This window comes from Littorina saxatilis, unplaced genomic scaffold (assembly GCF_037325665.1).
Source record: "Littorina saxatilis isolate snail1 unplaced genomic scaffold, US_GU_Lsax_2.0 scaffold_1121, whole genome shotgun sequence".
Lineage (NCBI taxonomy): Eukaryota > Metazoa > Mollusca > Gastropoda > Littorinimorpha > Littorinidae > Littorina > Littorina saxatilis.
The window spans coordinates 14,086-39,472 of NW_027126389.1; the positions used below are offsets into that span (position 1 = coordinate 14,086).

The window sequence follows — 25,387 nt, forward strand, 5'->3', positions numbered from 1 at the left end:
GAATCCAGGCTTGGACGGATCACGGGCCTTCTTTATGGGCAGACTCAAGATGGTATTCATGTCCCAACTCCGTGTCACCACTGTGAGATCATAGGCTATGTTTGGTACCAATACAATCACCCAGGGGACGCCTACAAAGTGGTGACTCTCTCATAACCTTCGGATGCACTGATTCTTTCCCGACGTGTAGTAACGTAGCCTTCATCCGCAAATGCAAAAGTATGTTTTTTTATCACAAAATAAGAACACAAGGAAAACAGGGAAAACTACCCTCGAACAAGCCAAACATGCACATTTTCATTTCTCCCGCTGCTACTCGTTTCTTCTCTTCACAAATTCTTCAACATTGAGAATACTGCAAACGGTATCCCAGACGACGGTACTGTTTCTACACGCGAGTTAAGCTGCCATTGGAAAGTGGCTCACTCATGAGGCCTGTGAGTCTGAAATAGAAGGACAGAGCTGTGTACAGACAAGACAAAGAAAGCGAAAAAAACACTATTCGCGCATTCAGACACAGAAAGACGTCATAAAGAATGCTATGCTTTAACAGATACGCACTGTGACGTCATTCACACATACTGAGACGTCATTCATAGTTGTTCGGTCACTTCCGTCAAAGAAGTAGATCTCTCCTCAATCATCGCTGAAGTGCCTTGTCAAAACGTGTTTGTTCTCTCCTCTGTTAAAGCTGTGAGACATAAATGCTACTCAGACTTGGTCGTGTGACAGACGTTTTCTTCCACACTGGATAAGCCCTGCCGTGTGCTCACAAAACCGAGCAAGTCCATTTTTTTCAAAAAGGATTTTTTTTGTTCATCAAAAAGTATAAATTAATGCGCATCGTTTGTGTTAATTTTGGACTGTGTATACAGAGTGATTATAAAAGTAGATATGAACAAGTAAGTCCACAACCAAAAAAACCGTTTTAAGTAAATGAATGTTATGGCAAAACCAAGCAAGTCCAAGAGATTCTCATTTTTTCGTATTACGCTCACACTCAACCTTGTCGGAATATATATCTGTCCATCCGCCAATCAAAGCAACATATATGACGCTAAAATTAATCAGGATGGTAGCAGAGACCGTAGAGTACACAGAAATGACGCAATAGTGCAAACAAATGAGACCAAAAGACCGACGACGCACTGCAGATTATACCAGCCCGCTACACGTTGCGTAAAAGGAAAACAGGCCAAGTTCTCGTCATAATCCCCAACGCAGCAAAAATTATAGGCCGTGCGTCGTCTGTGCCGCTACTATGGGGGTCCTTTACGTCCTCACAGATACTAGTATCTATTAGGGACATGAATATAGGTAATGTGTTAGGGGGGAGGGGGAGAGGGAGGGAAGGAGGGAGGGAGGATGTCGGAGCGGCTAAGAGTGGTGATAAAAGTGTATTAAAAGATTTCGGTTCGTTTCTTCGTTTCTGTACATATTGTCTTCAAAAGCGTTTTTGGGGTAGGGTTTGTTTTTAGTTTAAAAGAAAACGTTTATTTCGAAAAAGAATGCTTTTTAAAGAGATAAAAATTTCAGATCCACTTTATAAAACCGAAGGTAAAAAAAGTTGATCCAGCTTTATACAGAGAGAAAATAAGAACCAGTATATACAGTACGCACGTCTTGTTATATTTACATTTTAAAAGGCTATGCCACAGTGACACAACGAACATCCATACACACAAATATGTATATATATCTACATTTACTGGCAAGCCAGGCGGCACTCCGCCTACGCCCCGGCCGTCAGCCAATGGCGCAGCTGGCATGGGTGCCTGTGCCAGGAATAACTTAAAAGCTCGGCGAGGCACCGAGTACATAGATCACGGACATCTAAAAGTACTTTTAGGGTAAAAGGGTTAGTTTTTGAAAGGTGTATTTATTAGGTAAGAAGGTTTGTTTTATTTAAAAGTGGTGGCCTGCCATTTTATAGCCCTTGGCTGGGTATGGGTGGGGAGGGGGGGGGGGGTAAGGCCTCATCGGTGGTGTCGTGGTAGCACCTGGTTTGTTAGTTTTTAGCCATAACAAGGGCCTAAGTCTGTGCCGCAAAAAAAAAAAAGTAAATTTTAAGGGGCTTATTGTCCGTCAGGTCTTAATTGCCTATATTGGACATGAATTGGTTTATACGATTCGAGTTTTACGCCCTCGCGGCTTTTGATGTGTGCGTGTTTAGGTGGTATCAGCCATCTGCACTTATGGTAGAATGACCAAGATCTTTAACGTGCCATTGTGGTGACACGGGGGTGGGAGATGGATACCGTCTCTGGGTCTGCACATAAAGTTGACCCGTGTCCGTCCCGGCCCGGATTCGAACCAGCGACCTCTCGATCACAAGTCCAGTGCTCTACCACCTGAGCTACCCGGGCCCCAAGTCTGTGCCGCTGAAACTGCGCAGGTATATATATATTCTGCCCATAAGCACTGTGGCGCCACCACGCGGACGGTAGGAGACTGCCTCCTTTCGCTTCGCGCGTAGTCGCGACAAAGAGCATGGCCACCCCCCCCCCCCCCCAAAAAAAAAAAAAAAAAAAAAAAAACTCACGAAGGAGCATGGTGTGCTGCCTATAACTGCTCACACTCACATGCCAAAGGGTTTCGGATGTTAACATTTTCTAAAGAAATGAACAGGTGATAATCTTTTTAAATTTCCGCCCCATTTTCCTTTCGTTTAGTTTTTGGAAATGAAAGCGGAAACGCATCGAGCTGCGTGTATGCTACCGGAACAGAGACTGTGGCGACCATACATTGTACACGCTACACAATCTCTAAACAATCGAACCACGCATTCAATAATAGTTTCACACGTACAAGATTTATTTCTCCTCTATTTTGTCTCATTTCTGCATGCCAAGTTGGTGGACTCTGTCGACGGGCGCTGTGGCGGGGTGGTAAGACGTCGGCCTCTTAATCGGAAGGTCGAGGGTTCGAATCCCGGCCGCGGCCGCCTGGTGGGTTAAGTGTGGAGATTTTTCCGACCTGCTAGTGGCTTTTCCCCCTTCGTGTGTACACGCAAGCACAAGACCAAATGCGCACGGAAAAATCCTGTAATCCATGTCAGAGTTCGGTGGGTTATAGAAACACGAAAATACCCAGCATGCTTCCTCCGAAAGCGGCGTATGGCTGCCTAAATGGTGGGGTAAAAACGGTCATACACGTAAAATTCCATACCGAGACGTCAGCCCACGAACGCAGAAGAAGAAGAAGAAGAAGAAGAAGAAGGTGGACTCTGTCCGATTAAATGTCGGTCAAAGCGCTTACGTTGCATTCATTTCAGATCACAGATCTGGGTCTAATCAGAATTGTACAGCTATCTGCCCAAGAACACAACTTTGATGACCCTTTGTGTGTGTGTGTGTGTGTGTGTGTGTGTGTGTGTGTGTGTGTGTGTGTGTGTGTGTGTGTGTGTGTTTCAAGTGAGAGAGAGAGAGAGAGAGAGAGAGAGAGAGAGAGAGAGAGAGAGAGAGAGAGAGAGAGAGAGAGAGAGAGAGAGAGAGAGAGAGAGAGAGAGAGAGAGAGAGAGAGAGAGATGTGAGAAATTAATTAGTTTTTGTGTGGGTCTTTTAAAAATTTTTAAAAAGAAAGTAGCAATAAGAACTTTAAAAATGTCCCCAATCGAGGCACAGTAAGCCTCCCGTAAACCATCACAGATACGGTCAGGCTTTTACACACAGTACAAACACCCTTTCATTTAAACACTCACCGATTGAGAACATCCTAGGTGCCCTCCGTAAAGAGCGAACAATTTTCAAAGAATTTATTTTTGCGTGGTTTATCTTACCCCTGAGCCATCGTGAACCCGTGTGATCCAGTTTCCCTTTTTCACAATGTAGTCGTCAGTTAGTCATTTGAATGCGACTCGATGTGAGCTTATCTACAATAGCACGTTTTTATGCACGAAACAAACGGCTGTGGTTCACAAGAACTCTAGCGATGGCTTTTGACTGTCACTGAGAGGAACGGCGATATCAGTGCCGCATAAACCGTCGTCTGCAACGACCCTTGCGTGACCCTGCTTCCGGGCTTTTCTTTTTTCAAACTTTCACAACTTCGAATTGCACTGATCTTGTCTTGATGAAAAAAGAATTCTTTTATGATTAAAGAATGTTTGTGTAACAAGCTGTCAATTTATTATTTAGATTTTAAAAGTTAGGTCTAGCGCAAAAACGCACCACGGTCCAAAAACATTCTGATAATCATCGATCCACGGCTATCGCCAGTTTAAGGGAAGTAACTCATTTTTGACCTGAGTTCAGGATGGGTCCAAAAAGTGTTCGAGACAATCTGCAAAATTAATTCTTTAACAATTGCTCGCTCTTTACGTAGGGCACCTAGGATGTTCCCGTTTGGTGAGCGTTCAAATGGAAGGGTGTTTGTACTGTGTGTAAAAGCCTGACAGTATCTGTGATGGTTTACGGGAGGCTTACTGTCCGGGCGTGATTTCCGGGATATTCATAACAGCCGTCCAGCACCAAAACGAGGCGCCATTGTTGTAAAGGGCCAAGTCCACGAAAATAAATTCTTTGAAAATTTCTCACGCTCGACAGAAAGCAGCCAGGATGTTCCCGTTCGGTGAGCGTTTAAATGGAAGTATGCTTGTACTGTATGTAGACGCTCGGGGAGCTCTGTGATGGTTTACGGGAGGCTTACTGTGCCTTTAAGAGTCTGAAAAGTCAGTTTGACTAACAATTTGAGGTTTTAAGGTGCTGGGAAGACGCCAAATTGATTCATTGCCTTACTTCCCGATTTAACTGGGAACTATTTCACACCGTATACCGTGGTTGCACTAGGCAAATCTGTCCGAAGCGGTTGCACCATTATTTTTCTGTCCGAAGGGAGACACGCGACGTAAGTTTCTGCACAAAATCACCTGTAATTCCTCACAAATGACATATCATCACAAAACTACCGTTTGTACTTTGGCCTAAGGTGTCATAGCATCATATCATCGATTTGTTTCATTGCTTCAATGTGTTTGTGAACGTTGGCCTTCAAGTATTTACACATTTCAAGCGCATTATGTGCACATTTTGACTTTCAAGCACATGAGAAAGGCTACACGCGATTGTAATGTGATCTATGGTCATTTCTTGACATCTGGGTCAGATGGTATGATTTAAAGTGGTGCAGGAGCGTCATATTTCATGAATCTGTGAAGACATTCAAAGATTTGTCGGTTGCGCATCTCCGAAGTGGCTGGTCGAGGGCGGTCTCGAATAGCTTTGTTTGTTTGTTTGTTTGTTTGCTTAACGCCCAGCCGACCACGAAGGGCCATATCAGGGCGGTGCTGCTTTGACATATAACGTGCGCCACACACAAGACAGAAGTCGCAGCACAGGCTTCATGTCTCACCCAGTCACATTATTCTGACACCGGACCAACCAGTCCTAGCACTAACCCCATAATGCCAGATGCCAGGCGGAGCAGCCACTAGACTGCCAATTTTAAAGTCTTAGGTATGACCCGGCCGGGGTTCGAACCCACGACCCACGACCTCCCGATCACGGGGCGGACGCCGTACCACTAGGCCAACCGTGTCGGTCATCTCGAATAGCATTAGAATCCTGAGGAGACGATAAACAATGGCCTGGTTAATGCTTGCTATAATCAAATACTGCCGGGTTTTATTACTATTTACTCGCACCGTAACATTCTGCTTTCCTGGGGGTCTAGTTGAAACATTGATGTTGAAGTCATTTTCTTACGCTCTGAAGCGCAATTCAGTAAACTATGTATTTTTTTTCCTTTTCCTGTAAAAGTCATAAACATGTCCGACCTGTGTAATGATAAACAGATGTTCTAAATAAATGTTATTGGACCTGCCCGTGTCATGATATAGCAAACGCGTGTTCGCAAAGTGTTTGCGTCTTGCTATTGAGAATGAACGACCAGTCTTAAATTCAAAAACAGATAGACTGCTAACATTCCAAAATTCAGAATCAAAAAACAAGAAAGGTAGGCAATTGGAACGTTTATTATTAAAGGCACAGTGCAGCTCACAGCCTTCGTTTTGCGTTTTTGTTGCAGCTGAGTGCATTTACAGTTCAAAAATCCTCCTATGGTAGTAAAACAAACCCAAAACTACCCAACGACGTCACGACATCTGTGAAGCTCGACAGTTTCTTGTTCACGCGAGTGCATAAATTAACCTAGTTATTACGTGGTGTTTGGTCGGAGTTCGATTCAACTGAGTGATTCTGGCCTTCATTTTGTTTTACACAAACTCATGATGACATCTGACATAGTTTGCTAGTGACGTGTCTTTTTGTGCATGATGTGGTGATCTACCTAATCTAAATTTAGATCCAAAAATAGGTCAAGACCAGCCGGGTCCGAGTACGAAATTAATTCGTAAAAAAATCGCAGTTCTTGACTCTTTGGGTGCAAGTCAATGAAACTTGGTAGTTCTTCTAACGGATAGCTGCCTGAGGTATGACTAAAAGCCCCAGGGGCTCCGTGCACCTGGATTTGACAAGTTCAGTACCTTTAACAAAACAAAACGTTACATTTGCATAAAACGTAAATGTAACGTTTTGTTTTGTTGATAATAAACGTTCCAATTCCCTACCATTCTTGTTTTTTGTTCAAAGTCTTCACTTACTCCAGAGCGTTCATAATACGTCATCGTGTCTTCTCCTACTTGAGAATGTTTTCGATTACAACCTTACGTAACCCTAACCCTAACCCTTGCTCTGGAGTTGTGTAATTTGCAGTATGTCTTCATTGACACCAGCAGTTTTTTATGGGCCAGAAAATTCCCGCTGTACCTCTTCCCTTCTGGGTAACTGTTGAACTTACCTTCCGTGTTATAATTCCTCACCCCACTGCAGACTTTTGTTTTCCACGTGTTCACTTCTGTCTCTAGTCTGTGTCTTTCGTTTCCATAAAAGACTTTCTTTCTTGAACTATGTATGGCTTACTGCGAAACGTTAACTCTTACCCACACACGTTCTGTCAGCATAAACACGGCGTTTCTCTCTAAAACCATGACAATTTTGTCTGGCACACGACTTTTTTGAAAGTTTTAGCCTAGCTTGTGCTGACCTTAAAAGCACAGTTTATTTTTTCGTTGGCTGAAACGGTTATTAATTCCGCACGGAAGGTCTGTCCTTACTTTATAATCTTCACATTTCTTCACAAATTCTGTGCCTGTCTGGGAAGTACAGTGAACAACCAGGTCTCAAACGTTCCGATGTCGCAATGTCTTGTAGAAGTACAGTGAACAAATCAGAAATCAAACGTTCCGATGTCGCAATTAATGTCTTGTAGAAGTACGGTTTTTTTTTTTTTTTACGTCGTAGTAACTTGGTTGCCAGTACAGTCCTGCTGTTTCAAGTTTCAACTCATGTTCAAGAACGGGGCCTCTCCTCGACTGTCCTGTTTACTTCATGGTAATTTGCACTTAAAGTCACACTCTCCGCCAACAAAGATATTTCTTCACGGTCATAATTATGCACTTTCATTGGTCATTGTCTTTGATTTCAGAGTACAGGTTTCAAGTTTCAACTCATGTTCAAGAACGGGGCCTCTCCTCGACTGTCCTGTTTACTTCACGGTAATTTGCACTTAAAGTCACACTCTCCGCCAACAAAAGATATTTCTTCACGGTCATAATTATGCACTTTAAGCCACGATCTCTGCCAACACAAGTGATTTCATCGAGTTCATATATATGCATTATATGCCACAGTCTCTGCCAACACAAGTGGTTTGTTCGCGGTCACATGCACTTAAAGTCACACTCTTTGCCAACACTAGTGATTTCTTCACGGACACGTGCACCTAAACATTCACTCTCTGCCAACACAAGTGGTTTTTTCGCGGTCTTATGCACTTAAAGTCACACTCTCCGCCAACAAAAGAGATTTCTTCGAGGTCACTTGCACTTAAAGTCACACTCTTTGCCAACACTCGTGATTTCTTCACGGTCACGTGCACTTAAAAGTTCACTCTCTGCCAACTCTAGTGTCTTTATTCGTAAACACTCCAGTACAAATCTGCCGAAAAAGATACACTGAAACATCATTAGAAAGTCGCGTAGATAAAAACGTATAATGTTGCTGAATGATTGAATTTAAAGCCTTGTTTCCGTTACTTTTTCAAAATGGACTCCGCGAAGGGAGGCTTATCTTTTGTGCAGGCATCGTTTTCTAATCGTCATTTTTCTGACTGAACAATGAACGTTGTTCTAGTTCCAGTGTAATGCGTCGAAATATTATACATCAGTTACAATCACGACATAACATCGTTCCAGGTCGTTAATGGCCTTGCATAGGCCACCATCTTTTTAAAGTGTTAAAGTGACGAGGGCGGTAAGGATTATCGTTGTTGTGACTAATCTACGGATATTCCATCGCTTGCTACTTCATTTTATATCAGCAAGATCTTGCCACTTTAACTTGACATAATTATGTGAAATCCATTCTTCCCTTGCCATTTTTTTCAAATACGCGGTGTACAAGTATCTCATTTCAACAGGTCACACCGAGTTTGTTCTGTTTTTGGAAATTAGCGAAACGCGCCATTACCCAGCCACGCAATAATAGCAGGTATCCATTTCCCTGTTTCCCAATGCAAGCCGAAACAAGCCTTATTCCATGACCTGCCTCTTTGTCTCTGTTAGCTGAGGAGGTGATTATTCTGAATATTCCATCACAACCATATGAATGGATATCCCATCACAACCGAGTTTCGATCTCAACTGTCATTGGTCATTGTCTTTGATTTCAGAGTACAATTGAATAATTTATAGAGGTCATATTCAGAGTTTACAGATGGACTACTTTTTTCAACATACGACTGAAATATTTTGTGGTGTCAAAGTCAATATCACGTATAGGTACAGGCCTACATGTGTCAATATTGAGAAAATAAAGAATACTTCATACGATACGCACATTCTGCATGGATTTAAAGAGCGGAGTCGAGATATTTCGCTGGCTGAAGCGACTGCATGGTCAAAGGCATGTTCAACGAGTATCGCGAGTGGGATCAAGGGACGATACTCCCTAATTTTTACACAGACAGCCATCTACACAGAACCGTGAGAGAGAGAGAGAGAGAGAGAGAGAGAGAGAGAGAGAGAGAGAGAGAGAGAGAGAGAGAGAGAGAGAGAGAGAGAGAGGCAATCAAAACACAACCCAGTCACCTGGTAGCAGGGCCGGATCTGGGGGGGGGGGGGGGGGTTCCTGGGGTTCCGGAAACCCCCCCCCCCCCCCCCCTGGCCATCCAATGTACCTCTCAGAGAAAAAAAATGTGGACTTTGGACCCCTGTCTTCAGTTGGAACCCCCCCCCCCCTCAAACGAACTTGGTCCGGCCCTGGGTAGTTCGAAAACTCAATCTGAAACTGACATCGATCGTCGAAGGCATGCCTGCGGTGCATAACTCTGGAAAAGTTGGCGTAGCTGGGAACCCGTTGAGATCCATTCCAACGCCAAAAAAATTATCAGAAGACTCACCATGAAGTCAAATCAAACGTTAGGTTTTGTCATTTGGTTATTTGCTTTGGCTTTAAGTCTATTGCTTCGATTGATAGCTGAATCTGCTTGCAACCGTGCTGTTCAAGACTGTTCGAACTGTCGTCTGCTAGACGGGCTTGTGTGAACTGATCTGAGTTGAGTCAACTGCGGGGTTCAGCGACAAATGAGGGAGTGGCACCAAAATGAAACAAGAAATTCCTCTGATAAGAAAAACACCCCCGTTGGTCAAAGGGAAATAACCATTCTCACTGCCACCAACTGAGAAGGTTATTTCCCTTTGACCAACGGGGGTGTCCGTCTATAAGTCGTTGTATAATTTTAAGCCACCAATAACTCCCTAACCGTGTGTTTGACTGGTCCCAATTTTTGTAAGGACCGTCTCAGGAATGTATAGAACCTGTTCACCAAGTTTGGTGACGATCGGTCCGTTCATTCTTGAGATCTACTTGCGAACACAAACACACAAATACCGCCACAAACACACAAACACATCGAGTGAAACCTATACACACCCCTATACCGGGGGTGTAAAGAAGAAGACGAAAAGAAGTTGGAGATACAGTTAAGATATATGGGGAAGAGAAGAGGATGTGAGGTGTTAGATGTATCCAACCTTAGGTTTCAAACTCAAGACCGGGACAAAGTAGAAAGCGATGTACCGCGACCGACTCTCAGTGCCGACATACAACTTCCAAGCTTTATTGCTTAACGTCTACAACAGGCGAAGTATTGAAAGGTACTGAACTTGTCAAATCCAGGTGCACGGAGCCCCTGGGGCTTTTAGTCATACCTCAGGCAGCTATCCGTTAGAAGAACTACCAAGTTTCATTGACTTGCACCCAAAGAGTCAAGAACTGCGATATTTTTACGAATTAATTTCGTACTCGGACCCGGCTGGTCTTGACCTATTTTTGGATCTAAATTTAGATCAGGTAGATCACCACATCATGCACAAAAAGACACGTCACTAGCAAACTATGTCAGACGTCATCATGAGTTTGTGTAAAACAAAATGGAGGCCGGAATCACTCAGTTGAATCGAACTCCGACCAAACACCACGTAATAACTACGTTAATTTATGCACTCGCGTGAACAAGAAACTGTCGAGCTTCACAGATGTCATCGTTGGGTAGTTTTGGGTTTGTTTTACTACCATAGGAGGATTTTTGAACTGTAAATGCACTCAGCTGCAACAAAAACGCAAAACGAAGGCTGTGAGCTGCACTGTGCCTTTAAGCTTTGGCTCACCTAAACCCCGACGACCGAATATGTAATATGTAAGTGATCCACGTGTGAAAACCAAAACAGAACAGCGCGATGACAGCCAACATTTCTATCCCCGACTGACAAACAGTAACACTGCATGCGAACTGACTTGGGTCAACGATCAAACCAGCACGGCCCGAACTGAATTTGTTGCGCTGCCATTATCGTGCGCAATTCTGGTAAAAATATAAACCCGGTATGCCGAATTGAGTATAACGAAAGCCGATGTCAAATATACACAGGGATATTTTAAAATGACTTTCAAAATGCAAAAGCAGATAGCAGACCTTTTTATAAGCAATATGAATGACTGAATGTAATCATGCAAGTCGAATGACGCCGTCCATTATGCTGACAAATGGGAACCAGCTTTGCGCATGAATTCATTGACATGAATTTCGACTGCGGAGGCTTTTGGCAAGCTGAAAACAGGCACGGGCAGGTTTTAGTGGAAAAAGTAAGTGTTTGTAATGAAAACGTCGGAGTAATGGGATAAATAGCTTACACACCTCGTCCTGAATATCTTGCATATTTCCCCTCGGGTCGATTTTCATGTATTACCTCCCCAAAGGCTCGGTAATACCTGAAAATCGACCCTCGGGAAAATATGCAAGATAATCAGAACTCGGAGTGTGTAACCAATATGTATCCTACATACGTGAGAGAGACACCCGTGAGATAAGGCCAACAAAAAAAAAAGGTGTGGTTAAGGTAACATAGCAAAACAAAATAGGGTAGGAAGGTAGGCAATCGCTTTTTTTTTAAAACTTTTTTTTCTAATGTGTACAAATTAAACCTACTTGACAGGGAAATAAGTGTGCGACTCGAGCGCTTTCGCTTTCATTGCGTTTTCTGCAATCTTTTTTTTTTAATTTATTTTTTTTTACAAATGTAATAACAAGTTATAGGGTCGGCCCCTAAAAATAGGGTAGGTCGGGTTACCGTAACCACACCTATTTTTTGTTTAGGCCTAAGAATCGTTCAAATCACACGTGTGTATATCATGTAAATGAGGTCATGTCAAGCAAGTCTGGCAGGGACCTGTTTTTCCACTGCTTATGATGCCAAAGTCACCGAGACAAACGTCATAATAGAAACAAAAATTGCGCTCGCTAATTACCCTCGATGAATCTTTAGAACTAACACGTCACGCCACACTTTCAGAGTGACGTTTCTTTACTTTGACGTAATATATTGCACGAGGCTTTAGAAGAGATCGAGGTTCCAAAACAAGCGTCTTCAATTTAGCTGCCTCAACTGCAAGACATTTTCAGTAAAATACACGTAAGTACAGTATGTAAGATAAACAGAATACTACATGGCTCGCTGTGTCGTACCAGATTTACACTCGTTGCTTTTTCAAATAGTGAACAGCTCGCTTTCACTCGCAGTTCAATATTTAAAAAAACAACTCGTGTAAATCTGGTACGACACAGCAAGCCATGTAGTATTCTCTATATACCTTTCGTGGGCTGCCACTACACGCTACGAAAGGTTCGCGTGAGCGGTTTGCAATCAGTGGTTCGTATAATTCTGTTCAGCAGTTCAGAGTTCATTTTTCGTCTCTGATTTTTAGCCCAACAGAAAATCGTGTGTATTGTCAATGTGATTGTAGTCGTTCGATAGCATGCATGCAATGCACGCATGAAAACACTTACATTCGGGCGGTTTCCTGTTTAAGAACGCTTTTTGAAATGCATTTTGCTGTTCTTTGTGCAGTTCGGTGTTTGTTTGTTTTTCGGGGGGGGGGGGGGGGGGGGGGGGGGGAGGGGGGTGGGCAGAAAAGCACCGTCCGATTGTCTGACAGACAATCCGCAAAATTAATTCTTTGAAAATTGCTAGCTTTTTACGTAGGGCACCTAGGATGTTCCTGTTCGGTGAGCGTTCAAATGGAAGGGTGTTTGTACTGTGTGTAAAAGCCTGACAGTATCTGCGATGGTTTACGGGAGGCTTACTGTGCCTTTAATCTTGATCCCCTATCTCTCATAGTGCAAAAGCTCGTTTCCAAAATCCATGCACACTTCTACGAACTTAAAAGTACTAGAAAGATATGTGACAGTTTTCAGGTGGAAACCGTCTCTTTGCTGTTAAACACTCCGCACATAACAACGCCGTTCTTTTCATTATCCGAGTTCGAAATCCGAAAACAGACAGGCTGCTTAAATTCCAAAATTCACAATCAAAAAAGAATAATTGCAGGTTTTTGAAACGTTTAATTATTGACATAATAAAACATTACATTTACAGTACGTCGACCCGGTGATCTTTTACGTAGACAGACAGACAAACATATGATACAAATAATGAACTTATTACAAAATCTTCGATCAAAATCATTCCGTCGCCGGAATCCTGCAAGCGAGTTTCATCGACGATTTTGAGATAAGTTTATTATTTGTATCAAAAGTGGCTGCTTAAAAGACCACTGGGTCGACGTAATATTAATGTAACGTTTTGTTTTGTCAATAATTAAACGTTCAAATAATTTACAATTCTTGTTTTTTTTATTATTTTTTTTTACCTGAGTTCGGTTGGTGCACCATGTCTGACATTCATGTTGTCCGTCTACATTTTGCTGTCCAACGTAGAGTTGCTCCTCTTTATGCAAAGTGCATGGTATGCTTTTTACATTTAGTCAAGTTTTGACTAAATGTTTTAACATAGAGGGGGAATCGAGACGAGGGTCACGGTGTATGTGTGTGTGTGTGTCTGTCTGTGTGTGTGTGTGTGTGTGTGTGTGTGTGTGTGTGTGTGTGTGTGTGTGTGTCTGTCTCTGTGTGTGTCTGTGTGTGTGTGTGTGTGTGTGTGTAGAGCGATTCAGACTAAACTACTGGACCAATCTTTATGAAATTTGACATGAGAGTTTCTGGGAATGATATCCCCGGACGTTTTTTTCTTTTTTTTCGATAAATGTCTTTGATGACGTCATATCCGGCTTTTTGTAAAAGTTGAGGCGGCACTGTCACACCCTCATTTTTCAATCAAATTGATTGAAATTTTGGCCAAGCAATCTTCGACGAAGGCTGGACTTCGGTATTGCATTTCAGCTTGGTGGCTTAAAAATTAATTAATGACTTTGGTCATTAAAAATCTAAAAATTGTAAAAAAAAATTCTTTTATAAAACGATCCAAATTTACGTTTATCTTATTCTTCATCATTTTCTGATTCCAAAAACATATAAATATGTTATATTTGGATTAAAAACAAGCTCTGAAAATTAAAAATATAAAAATTATGATCAAAATTAAATTTCCGAAATCGTTTAAAAACTATTTCATCTTATTCCTTGTCTGTTCCTGATTCTAAAAACATATAGATATGATATGTTTGGATTAAAAACACGCTCAGAGAGTTAAAACGAAGAGAGGTACAGTAAAGCGTGCTATGAAGCACAGCGCAACCGCTACCGCGCCAAACAGACCGCCTCAACAAGTGCCGCCTCAACTTTTACAAAAAGCCGGATATAACGTCATCAAAGACATTTATCGAAAAAAAGAAAAAAAAGTCCGGGGATAGGGTCTATCATTCCCAGGAACTCTCATGTCAAATTTCATAAAGATTGGTCCAGTAGTTTAGTCTGAATCGCTCTACACATACACACGCACAGACACACAGACACAGACACAGACACACACACACACACACACACACACACACACACACACACACACACACACACACACACATACACCACACCCTCGTCGCGATTCCCCCCCTACGTGCGGCCGGGTCATACCTAAGACTTTAAAATTGGCAATCTAGTGGCTGCTCCGCCTGGCGTCTGGCATTATGGGGTTAGTGCTAGGACTGGTTGGTCCGGTGTCAGAATAATGTGACTGGGTGAGACATGAAGCCTGTGACGCGACTTCTGTCTTGTGTGTGGCGCACGTTAAATGTCAAAGCAGCACCGCCCTGATATCACCCTTCGTGGTGGACTGGGCGTTAAGCAAACAAACAATAATAACAATAACAATAACAGCACTTTATTGTCCATTAAAATATTACATAAAAATGGAAATTTTTCTTCGGCACACCCTGCCTGCCTGTAAACGATTATAACAACAATTGTATAGGACGACACACATAAAACATAAAACATAAAAGGGATACAATCAAATATGATATTGCACTATGTAAATTTACCCTCTCATATCACAGGAGTTGGGTTTCACAGCCGAGTAATCACATTACAAATATTTCCCACACACCTTCACATGTACACATTGTTTGTTTTTTCCCAGCCGACCAGCCTCTACGTGATGCGAGAAGAATTTAAAATGGTGACTGCAGAAGGCAGGAATGACTTTTTAAACTGGTTTTTGCGTGCCAAAGGGACCTTATAACGTTTACCTGAAGGGAGAATTTCGAAACAGGGGTTGAGAGGATGGATCGGATCACGGACAATTTTGAGAGCTTTCCGCTTAATGGCAGCTTCGTAGAGACTGGTCAGCTGTCGTTGGGGTTGCCCAACAAGCTTGCCTTGCTAGCCGTCGCAACAATGCGGTGGAGTTTAGCTTTGTTTTTAACATTTGTGGTACCATACCATGTCACAATGTTAAAAATCAGTATGCTCTCAATCAAACTGCGATACACAAACAAACAAACAAATCACTCTCGGCGTAAACTCAGCGTTGATTGTCCGTGGTTAGTAAAGAAAAATCTCAATGCATTTAAATGTAACTGAATATCCGCGGACGAATTACTGCACTTCCCGCACATGGTTGGTATTAAAATATTGAGCCAAGTTTCAGGAAATCGTAGGCAAAGCAATGAATATTTTATCAACACTTGCCACATAACTTTGATGTATACTTTGTCCGGTATCAAAGACAAAGTCACCAACGTGGCTTCCTTCACATTTTACATTTAAAGTGACTTTCTTCCTCCAAAACAAAAGTACTTTGCATGAGTGGGAAGAAAAGATTATTATTTCTCTGCAAACAAAGAAAATGTGTACACACACACACACACACACACACACACACACACACACACACACACACACACACACACACACATAGTCTAACACACACACACACGCACACACACACACACACACACACACATAGTGTAACACACACACACACACATAGTCTAACACACACACACACACACACACACACACACACGCACGCACATAGTTTAACACACACACACGCACGCACGCACGCACATACACACACACACACACACACACACACACACACACACACACGCATACACACAACCTACCCGTTCGCACGACCTAAAACCTCACAGACTGATAAAGAAATGGGCTCGGCCACCTTCCATCATATCATTGTTTTTCATTTTAATGCCAAAGGTTACCTACCGTACGTATCCACATGTATTTGAACACAAGATCATGCCCGATGAAGAGTAAGTGCGACTCAAGTAAGAAGGGACGTAAGAAAGAAAGAGAATAATGCTGGCATGTCGATACTTTGTTGGGCTTTCAGAGTATACTCCCGAATCCTACGCCACTGCAATCATGATAATACTAATAGAATTTACTCTCATCGGAGACTCTAACATGGGGAAAAAAAATTATGTTCCCGATCACCCGCTTTACTCCATATTTTGCTGCTGATTTTAAACTGTTCGACAGGAAAACACCAACGAATTGGAAGAAGAAATAAAAGAAAGAGAAGAAAACCGGAAAATATCCCGCAAAACTCCAATAACCAAATAAAGCGCTCTAAAGGCATACGACATGTGTAATGGAGCAAGCGAGAGATTTACGGAACCAATATCCTGGCACCTGAGAGAATAAACAAGCGACGTTTATCCCATCAAACTACAATCTGCATAAACACAGCCTCAGTTATTTCAGTTTCGTCCGGCACTGAACAGTATGAATAGACCTTTCGAACTAGATGCGATAATTTCAAACGTGTAACATTTTGCGTTTAATAAAACTGTCACGAAGCAGAAAAGTAAGGACAAGATTTTCAGTGTTCCGGGCGGAAGCTTTTAAACTAAACTGGTGCGTTTCAATTCAAACAGTTTTCATTTTTGAGGTGACTGTTCAAGTGTTAAACAGGAGAAAGAACAAGATTCATGCATTTGCATTTATTCTGATTTTGCAGAGAGAGACACAGAGACAGAGAGAGACAAAGACAGACAGACAGTGACGCACACTAACACACACACACACACACACACACACACACACACACACACACACACACACACACACACACACACACACACACACAGACAGACAGACAGACAGACAGTGACGCACACACACACACACACACACACACACACACACAGACAGACAGTGACGCACACTAACACACACACACACGCACACACACACACAGTGACGCCGGCACACTAACACACACACACACTGTGACACACACGTACCTAAAGTGTGGATGGTTACCTAAGAGGCGGCACTGGGTGTAGTGCCTTTCTAGTGCACTTGCACTACAACAGCACTGGGTGCAGTACTCGCTCCGGCATCGAAGAATTTTGCACTAAAAAATGCACAAAATTTGACCTATTTCGTCGCCTATAGAGGACGGAAAGAATGTCATTTTGAACATTGTTATGACATTCTTTCCGTCAAAAAAGTCAATTTAACGGTGTTAAATGAAGCGACCATCCACACAATTAGGTTGCCATCCAGAGTTTAGGTTGCCATCCACGTGTGGATGGTTGCCTTATGGTGATTTAGGCAACCAAACCTGTGGAAACGGGGGTACACACACACACACACACACACACACACACACACACACACACACACACACACACACACACACACACACCTAGAAAAGTACAGGGCAATTAACATTTCTGCGCTGCGCGTTGCCTGAGATGCCGGGAAGAAAATGACATGTCTCTGTATTGTGACCAAGTCTTGTAATCAATAGCACAATTAGCACATGAACCTATGATCAGAGACGCTCCTTATTCTGTGAATAACTACGACCCTTCATGTTTCAGATCTGAAATAGTTATGTGTTCGTTTACAGGCGATCTGTTACACTCATTATGCTTATTCGTGGATTTAATACGCACTGACTGAAAGATTCGATTAAAGATAACGGCGAAGCAACTACAGTGTGGTGTATTGTTTTGAAAAAGACCCCCCCCCCCCTCCATTTAAAAAAAATGATCAAGATATTTACCTACTGTGAATGAATAAGGAACATTTACCTTTCACTGTTATATGCTTTAAATATCATTAGTTTTTAAAGAGTAGGATGCGATCAACGTCGAATCCGGGTTGAATGGCACGTGAAAAACAGATAAACAGCAAACAAACAATTTCTCAGTCTTATTTTCTCACTTTTTTCCCCTCTCTGTCGTGTTTCCTCTTTTGTTTGTTTCCTCTCAGTTTTGTTTTTCCTCTGCCCTGTTTCCTGTCTGTCTTGTTTTCTATTTAACATGTTTCCACTCAGTCTTGTTTTCTCGCTGTCTTGTTTCTTCTCTGCCCTGTTTCCTGCCTGTCTTAAATTGTTTCCTGTTTATCTTGTTTCCTGCCTGTCTTGTTTCCAGTCTGCCCTGTTTCCAGAATGTCTTTTTTACATTTAGTCAAGTCTTGTTTCCTATCTGTCTAGTATTCTTCCTGCCCCCCCCCCCCCCCCCCCCTCTCTCTCTCTCTCACACACACCAACACAAACACGCACACGTGCACAAATACACTCGTGCACAAATGCACAACACTGGCACGCACGCACAAAGCCACAGAAAACCAACAAGCTCCCTTATTGCGTGTACAGCTACCTCACTTCACTGAGCCTGATGATAGTCCGCTCAAGGTCATAAAGTTGAAACACCGATGATGACACAGCGTAGAAGCCATTGCAAGGGAGGGTAATAGGTCGCCGTGTCATTAATGTTTTGCTAGAGTTGTCGTTTCCTGTTGCATAATGACCGATAATGTCCCCTTTCCGCCCAAAACGTAAGCCACGTGTGTGTGTGTGTGTGTGTGCTTGCGTGAGTGCGCGCGTTCGTGTGTATGCGCATATGTGTGTTAGTCTTGTTTCCTCTCTGCCAAATTTCCTGTGTGTGTGTGTGTGTGTGTGTGATAAACATGCTTATTCCCCCCTCTGCTTCTTTACCTCTGTAAACTTGTAGGGGTAGTTATTTTTCGATAATGACCCAGCAACCAAACAAATAACGACCCAGCAACAGCCTGAATCCTCGATAGTGCAATGGGTTGAGAGGTTGTTCTGTTTCGGTACTACTTTTCGCGACTGAAAAGTTCCGAACGCTCTAATGTTCGAAGTATACATCTCTGGAGCAAACAATACAAACATACCGCATTTAAATTAACAACTACAGGCCTGAACACATGAATCTCCATATAAAATCCATGAGTTCGGTTGTTTTCTGAATCCAGATCTGCCGTGGTCAAACCGTTCATCACAAGCAATTTCCCAAGGCAAGTAACTCATACTTTGTCTAGCGACAAGAGTAGTTCCCCTTCTTTTCACTCAGTTCCTTCGACAACAGACTGCAATCCGACGGTCAGTTTTCAACAATATTTCATTTAATAAACAGATCACACGCAACCAAATGCACACATCTCATCAATTTAAACAACATAAAGGGGTTTCATACACTATTTTCCCCAGAAAACTGAACTTCATACAGTTTTTAACGTTGGAACACGGGTGCAAAAGTTCGTCTGCTAGTCCCATTTGACGAAAAAACATTATCCTTAGCGATACCAAAACATATACAGAACACACAATATCTGCCTTTGCCGCCACAGCAGAATAACAGCATATCTGTGTACTTGATTTTAGCCCAAAATAGGAAAACTGACAAGAAGTGTTAACAGAATGGAATGATTTGCACGGAACTATACAACCGCGCATTAATCGATCGCCTGCGCAGGTTGACTGGTTGAGAGAATAGGATTCGATCAAACTTTCGCAAAAAAACTCCTCTTTTCTTTGAATAACTGAAGAAAGGAGGAATAAAGAGGTTACACACCTCGTCTCAGTGATTATAAAAAATAATGGTCTCAGTTCGCGGTCATGAAAAAGCTCGCTAAAGCTCGCATTTTTCATGATCCGCTAACTTCGACCATTATTTTTGATAATCACTGAGACTCGGCGTGTAACCTCTACATATACCTTACGGCACGTGTTAACCTCAGTGTCTGATATTTCTATTCAGTCTTTCTCACGGGAACAGCACAATCACACACACACACACACACACACACACACACACACACACACACACACAAGCACACTCAAACACACACAAACACACACACATACATACATACACACACACGCAGACACTCAGGACAGTGCACACACACACACACACACACACACACACACACACACACACACACACACACACACACACAAACAAACTGACACACACACACGCTTAGACACAGACAGACAGACAGACAGACAGTTGAGGCAGATATGCAGCCTGTGAGACATGAAGACAGACATAGAGTGTGATGTAGAGATGAACCCTTTATTCTCAATCATCAGCAGGCACTTGTCAAAGAGACAGCACCATTGCTCTCGTTTTGGAAAAAAAAAGAAGAAAAAGAAACACGTCCATAACTGTTTAACAAGTCAGTTAAAAACCTTAATTAATCTTAAATGGAAAGCAAGAAAACAATCTCAATTAATCTTAAACGGAAAGCTATCAACAACTTATGGACGCTTGGTGTTTTTTAAAGTGAGCTTAATTAAGGCTTCACAGACTCTCATCCTACAACACTGAAGTTACACAGAGCACTGAAAGAGTTCTAATTTCAAATAAGTACTCAACAAGTTTTTTTCTACCCAACGCCAAGGCAAAAAGTTCAATAAAACGAAGAACGAAATCCACTCCTACTTCTAATCTTGATTCCAAATGATACAATAGAAGAAGAAAAATATCTGTTAAAGTAGTTTTTTTTCTGGTTGTGGAAACAAACTAACGTACACCATCCTCATAACTAAGACTTCAGCACTTTCGAACTGTATTCCGTTAATCCACCGTCCTACACCAGGCACTATTGTGGATGTTGACTGTGGATGTAAGAACAGGACGTCACGTTGACTGACGTCAAAACGCCAGATGCAAGATGTGCAAAGATGACGTCAGAGCATGGCATTACGTCACACACACTCAACATATGACGACAGAGTGCAGGTTGACGTCATGCGCACATATGACGACGGAGTGAAGGGTGACGTCACGAGTGCAGATGACGACAGAGTGAAGGATGACGTCTTGAGTAAAGATGACGACGGAGCGAAGGATGACGTCACAAGTACAGCTAAAGTCAGAGTGAAGTACGACGTCACGAACAGAGGACGCCAGATCGAGCGATCGATGACCAGAGAGCTACATTTTCTCCACAGGCTTGACGCCCAGGATGCGGAATGCAGTGCTGATGGTGCTCGCCACGGCCTCACACAGCAGGAGTCGCGACATGTTGACCTTGACGATCTTACCTGCAACACACAAACAACACTTACACATACTGACTTCTTTGCGGTGTGTCATACAACAGGCGCTCACTCTTTTCTAACTTACATTTAACTAATATTTTAAATTTGATTTCAAGACGAAGAAGGGTCGGAAATGTTTCTTCTTCCATTCAGACAGACATCAAAATGCTGCATTATTATTTTACAGTGCTACCCGTGGAAAATCTCAAACACAGAGTAGCACTGTGAAATATATTTTGGGCTGAACTCCAAGCCTAAGACAGAAAGAAAATGTTGTTCGTTCGTCGATTGTTAAAGATTCTCCAAACATTTCCTCCCGTCTTTTGTTTAAAACAAAAACAAGATTTGCCGCTGAAGTATGGTTCCCAGCCACTTTGCAATGTCCACACCGGTGTCACGAACTGAAACTCTGCTGAACAATCCTTCTCATTGCGGTCAATGCGCATGCGCCAATCAGTCTTGGACTTAAAAAATGCGACCCTTTGACCGAACGAACCATGGGTTAGGGTTAGGGTTAGGATTAGGGTAAGGGTTAGGGTTAGGTTGTTCACGACCTAATCAATCTCCCCGTGTTAGCGCATGCGCATTGACCGCAATGAGAAGGATTGTTCAGGCAGAGTTTTCAGTTCGTGACACCGGCGGCCAATAAGGGAAACCGAAGGGAGATAAACATAGCATGACCAGCTGTAAGGCTCTCGATGAATGATTTATCTCCCTTACACTCACTCCGATCTGATTCACTGACGGAAAAGTGTGTGATAACCGCGCGCACACATACGCACACATACACACACACACACACACACACCCACACAAACACACACACACACACACACACACGCAGACACACCCCCACACCCCCACACAAACACACACACACACACACACACACACACACACACACACACTCAACCCACCCTGTTTGTCTTTCTCCACACAGTAACAGTTCTCGTAGAACTCGGTGAAGACAGAGCTCAGGTCGTACAGGTATTCGCACAGGGAGTGCATCAGCAGGTCGTCGAGGATTCGAACCACGATGTCTGGGAAGCGCAGCACACACTTGGCCATCTTCCACTCGCTGGGGTGGGAGAGGTCTAGCGGGGTAGTCTCCGCAGCCTTCCTCAGCTGTTCCTGGCTCACGTTGGCTAGACGGGCGATAGACCTGGGTAGAGGGAGAGGGACAGAATCGAGCGAAAAACAAAGACATTATTGCAGTGAAACTCTTCAATGAATACATTGAGAAATACCCCCCCCTCCCCCCCCCCCCCCCCCCTTCCCTTCCCTTCCCTTCCTCTCGCCTGTACCTGGCTCATGTTGGCTAGACGGGCGATAGACCTAGGGAGAGGGAGATAATTGAGCGAAAGACAAAGACATAATTACAGCGAAACTCTTCAATGAACGTTAACACATTGGGAAATACCAACCCCCCCCCCCCCTCTCTCCTCGGCTGTTACTGGCTCACGTTGGCTAGACTGGCGATAAACCTGGGTATATGGAGAGGGACGGATCGAGCAAAAGACAAAGACATCATTACAGTAATACTCTACAATGAATCCAATGAGAAATACCCCCCCCCCCCCACAAAAAAAAGAACCCAAACAAAATGTAGAAGAAGTAAGTAGTGCAGAGAACCCCTGTTTAGAAATAGTGTAACATGGACAAACATGAGTACACTGAACCTCTCTTTCACGAATTACTGTTCTCAGTCTTCTTCTTTTTATATTTAGTCAAGTTTTGACTAAATATTTTAACATCGAGGGTGAATCGAAACGAGGGTCGTGGTGTATGTGCGTGCGTGTGTGTGTGTGTGCGTGTGCGTGTGTGTGTGTGTGTGTGTAGAGCGATTCAGACTAAACTACTGGACCGATCTTTATGAAATTTGACATGAGAGTTCCTGGGTATTAAATCCCCGAACGTTTTTTTCATTTTTTTGATAAATGTCTTTGATGACGTCATATCCGGCTTTTCGTGAAAGTTGAGGCGGCACTGTCACGCCCTCATTTTTCAACCAAATTGGTTGAAATTTTGGTCAAGTACTCTTCGACGAAGCCCGGGGTTCGGTATTGCATTTCAGCTTGGTGGCTTAAAAATTAATTAATGACTTTGGTCATTAAAAATCTGAAAATTGTAAAAAAAAATAAAAATTTATAAAACGATCCAAATTTACGTTTATCTTATTCTCCATCATTTGCTGATTCCAAAAACATATAAATATGTTATATTCGGATTAAAAACAAGCTCTGAAAATTAAATATATAAAAATTATTATCAATTGTTTTTTTCGAAATCAATTTAAAAACACTTTCATCTTATTCCTTGTTGGTTCCTGATTCCAAAAATATATAGATATGATATGTTTGGATTAAAAACACGCTCAGAAAGTTAAAACGAAGAGAGGTACAGAAAAGCGTGCTATCCTTCTCAGCGCAACGAATACCCCGCTCTTCTTGTCAATTCCACGTGCACTGCCTTTGCCACGGGCGGTGGAGTGACGATGCTACGAGTATACGGTCTTGCTGCGTTGCGTTGCGTTCAGTTTCATTCTGTGAGTTCGACAGCTACTTGACTAAATATTGTATTTTCGCCTTACGCGACTTGTTTTTTTTTTCAAACTGGAATCGGAACTAGAGGTATAGCAACAGCACTCTCAGTTAGCCTACACAGGATTACCAAGGCCATCATTGGTGCGCGGCAGATGAAGCCTTAGTTTCTCGTGCTGGCAATGCTAAATAGACGATTTTCGGAAATACCTCTGTCGGGTTTGTATGGGTTGTGAAAAAGTGAATGCCGTTGCTTTTAAATTTTTTGTTTGTTATTACTCGGATGCTCATTGCAGGCCAATCACAAGCGAGGGGTGTGTCGGACACACGTGGACAAGAGCACGAGCTAAATCATTTGTCAGAGGAAAAGCAAGGGTATTCACTCTTTCACAACCCATAAAAACCCGACGAGAGTTATTTCCGAAAATCTTGTGTTTAGCTCTGTGGCCGTTATAACAAGGCTTTGTACGGCTCCTGGAGACGGATGCTCGGCTTTAAGTGTTCAAAGTGCAGGTAAAGCACCCACCTGATTCGAGTCAGCGCGTACAGCAGGTAGGCAGCCGTGTTGCCCCGATCGTCCAGCATCTATTGACCACATGAAAACACAACAATGTCAATATTCAGAACTGACACCCCATAAAGTTCTCGTAACATGCAGAAACATCATGTACGCACGCACGCACGAACACACACGCGAGCACGCACGCACACAAACACAAACAGACACACACACAGACATACACACACAGACACACACACACCTACACGGGCGTACACACACACACACACTTACACGCGTGCATAGCTATATATATATATACGGCTTGTGTCTGTGTGTGTGTGTGTGTGTGTGTGTGTGTGTGTGTGTGTGTGTGTGTGTGTGTGTGTGTGTGTGTGTGTGTGTGTGTGTGTATGTGCGTGTCATGGTGTGTGTGTGTGTGTGTTCGCGATGCACGGCCAAAGTTCTCGATGGATCTGCTTCAAATTTGGTGGGCATATTCAGGTAGACCCCGGACACAACCTGGTCGATGAGAATTTTCAACACGTGCTCTCAGCGCGCAGCGCTGAACCGATTTTGGTTTTTCTGTTCATCTTCCCAGATCCGTATTCCCGTTACTATTTTCAGAAGGTCACTGTCCACAACGCTTTCATCCCGGCGAAGCCGGATATTCCCGTTACTATTTTTAGAAGGTCACTGTTCACAACGCTTTCATCCCGGCGAAGCCGGGTATTCCTCTACTTCGCCGGGTACCCGGCGAAGCCGGGTATTCGGCTCTACTTCTTCCCGGCGAAGCCGGTACCCGGCGAAGCGGGTAATCATCTAGTATAAATATATATATATATATATATATATATATATGACTAAGTGCCAAAAGGTGCTCACAGAACAGAAGACGACTTTGTTTTACAATAAAAATGTTTCTAAAAACGTGTGTCTGCTGAAAATTGGTGTGTGTGTGGATGAATGTGCGAAGAGATAGTGGACATAATTTCGTGTGTCTGACTTGAACGGTTTTGAAGTTATCTTTGTTTAAAGTCAAAAATAACGCCAAAACCGGCCATCTGAAAAAGGACATCGTGGTACCTCGTGTTTTGAATATGCCACAGAAAAATAACAAGAAGCACAAATGAATTGCATTTAGTTTGATTGAATGCCTGAAAC

At 42.9% G+C, this 25,387-nt stretch overlaps 1 protein-coding gene across 1 annotated transcript; it reads right to left on the minus strand.

Annotated features, from left to right (window-relative positions):
• Nucleotides 1-20,194: 20,194 nt before the first annotated feature.
• On the minus strand, nucleotides 20,195-24,309 carry LOC138954828 (arginine--tRNA ligase, cytoplasmic-like; the record flags this gene model as incomplete). Its single annotated transcript, XM_070326593.1, is given in 3 exon segments — nucleotides 20,195-21,187; nucleotides 22,102-22,346; nucleotides 24,251-24,309. Coding segments are annotated over 3 exon segments (414 nt in total), but the record flags the coding sequence as incomplete, so codon positions are not given.
• Nucleotides 24,310-25,387: the final 1,078 nt, after the last annotated feature.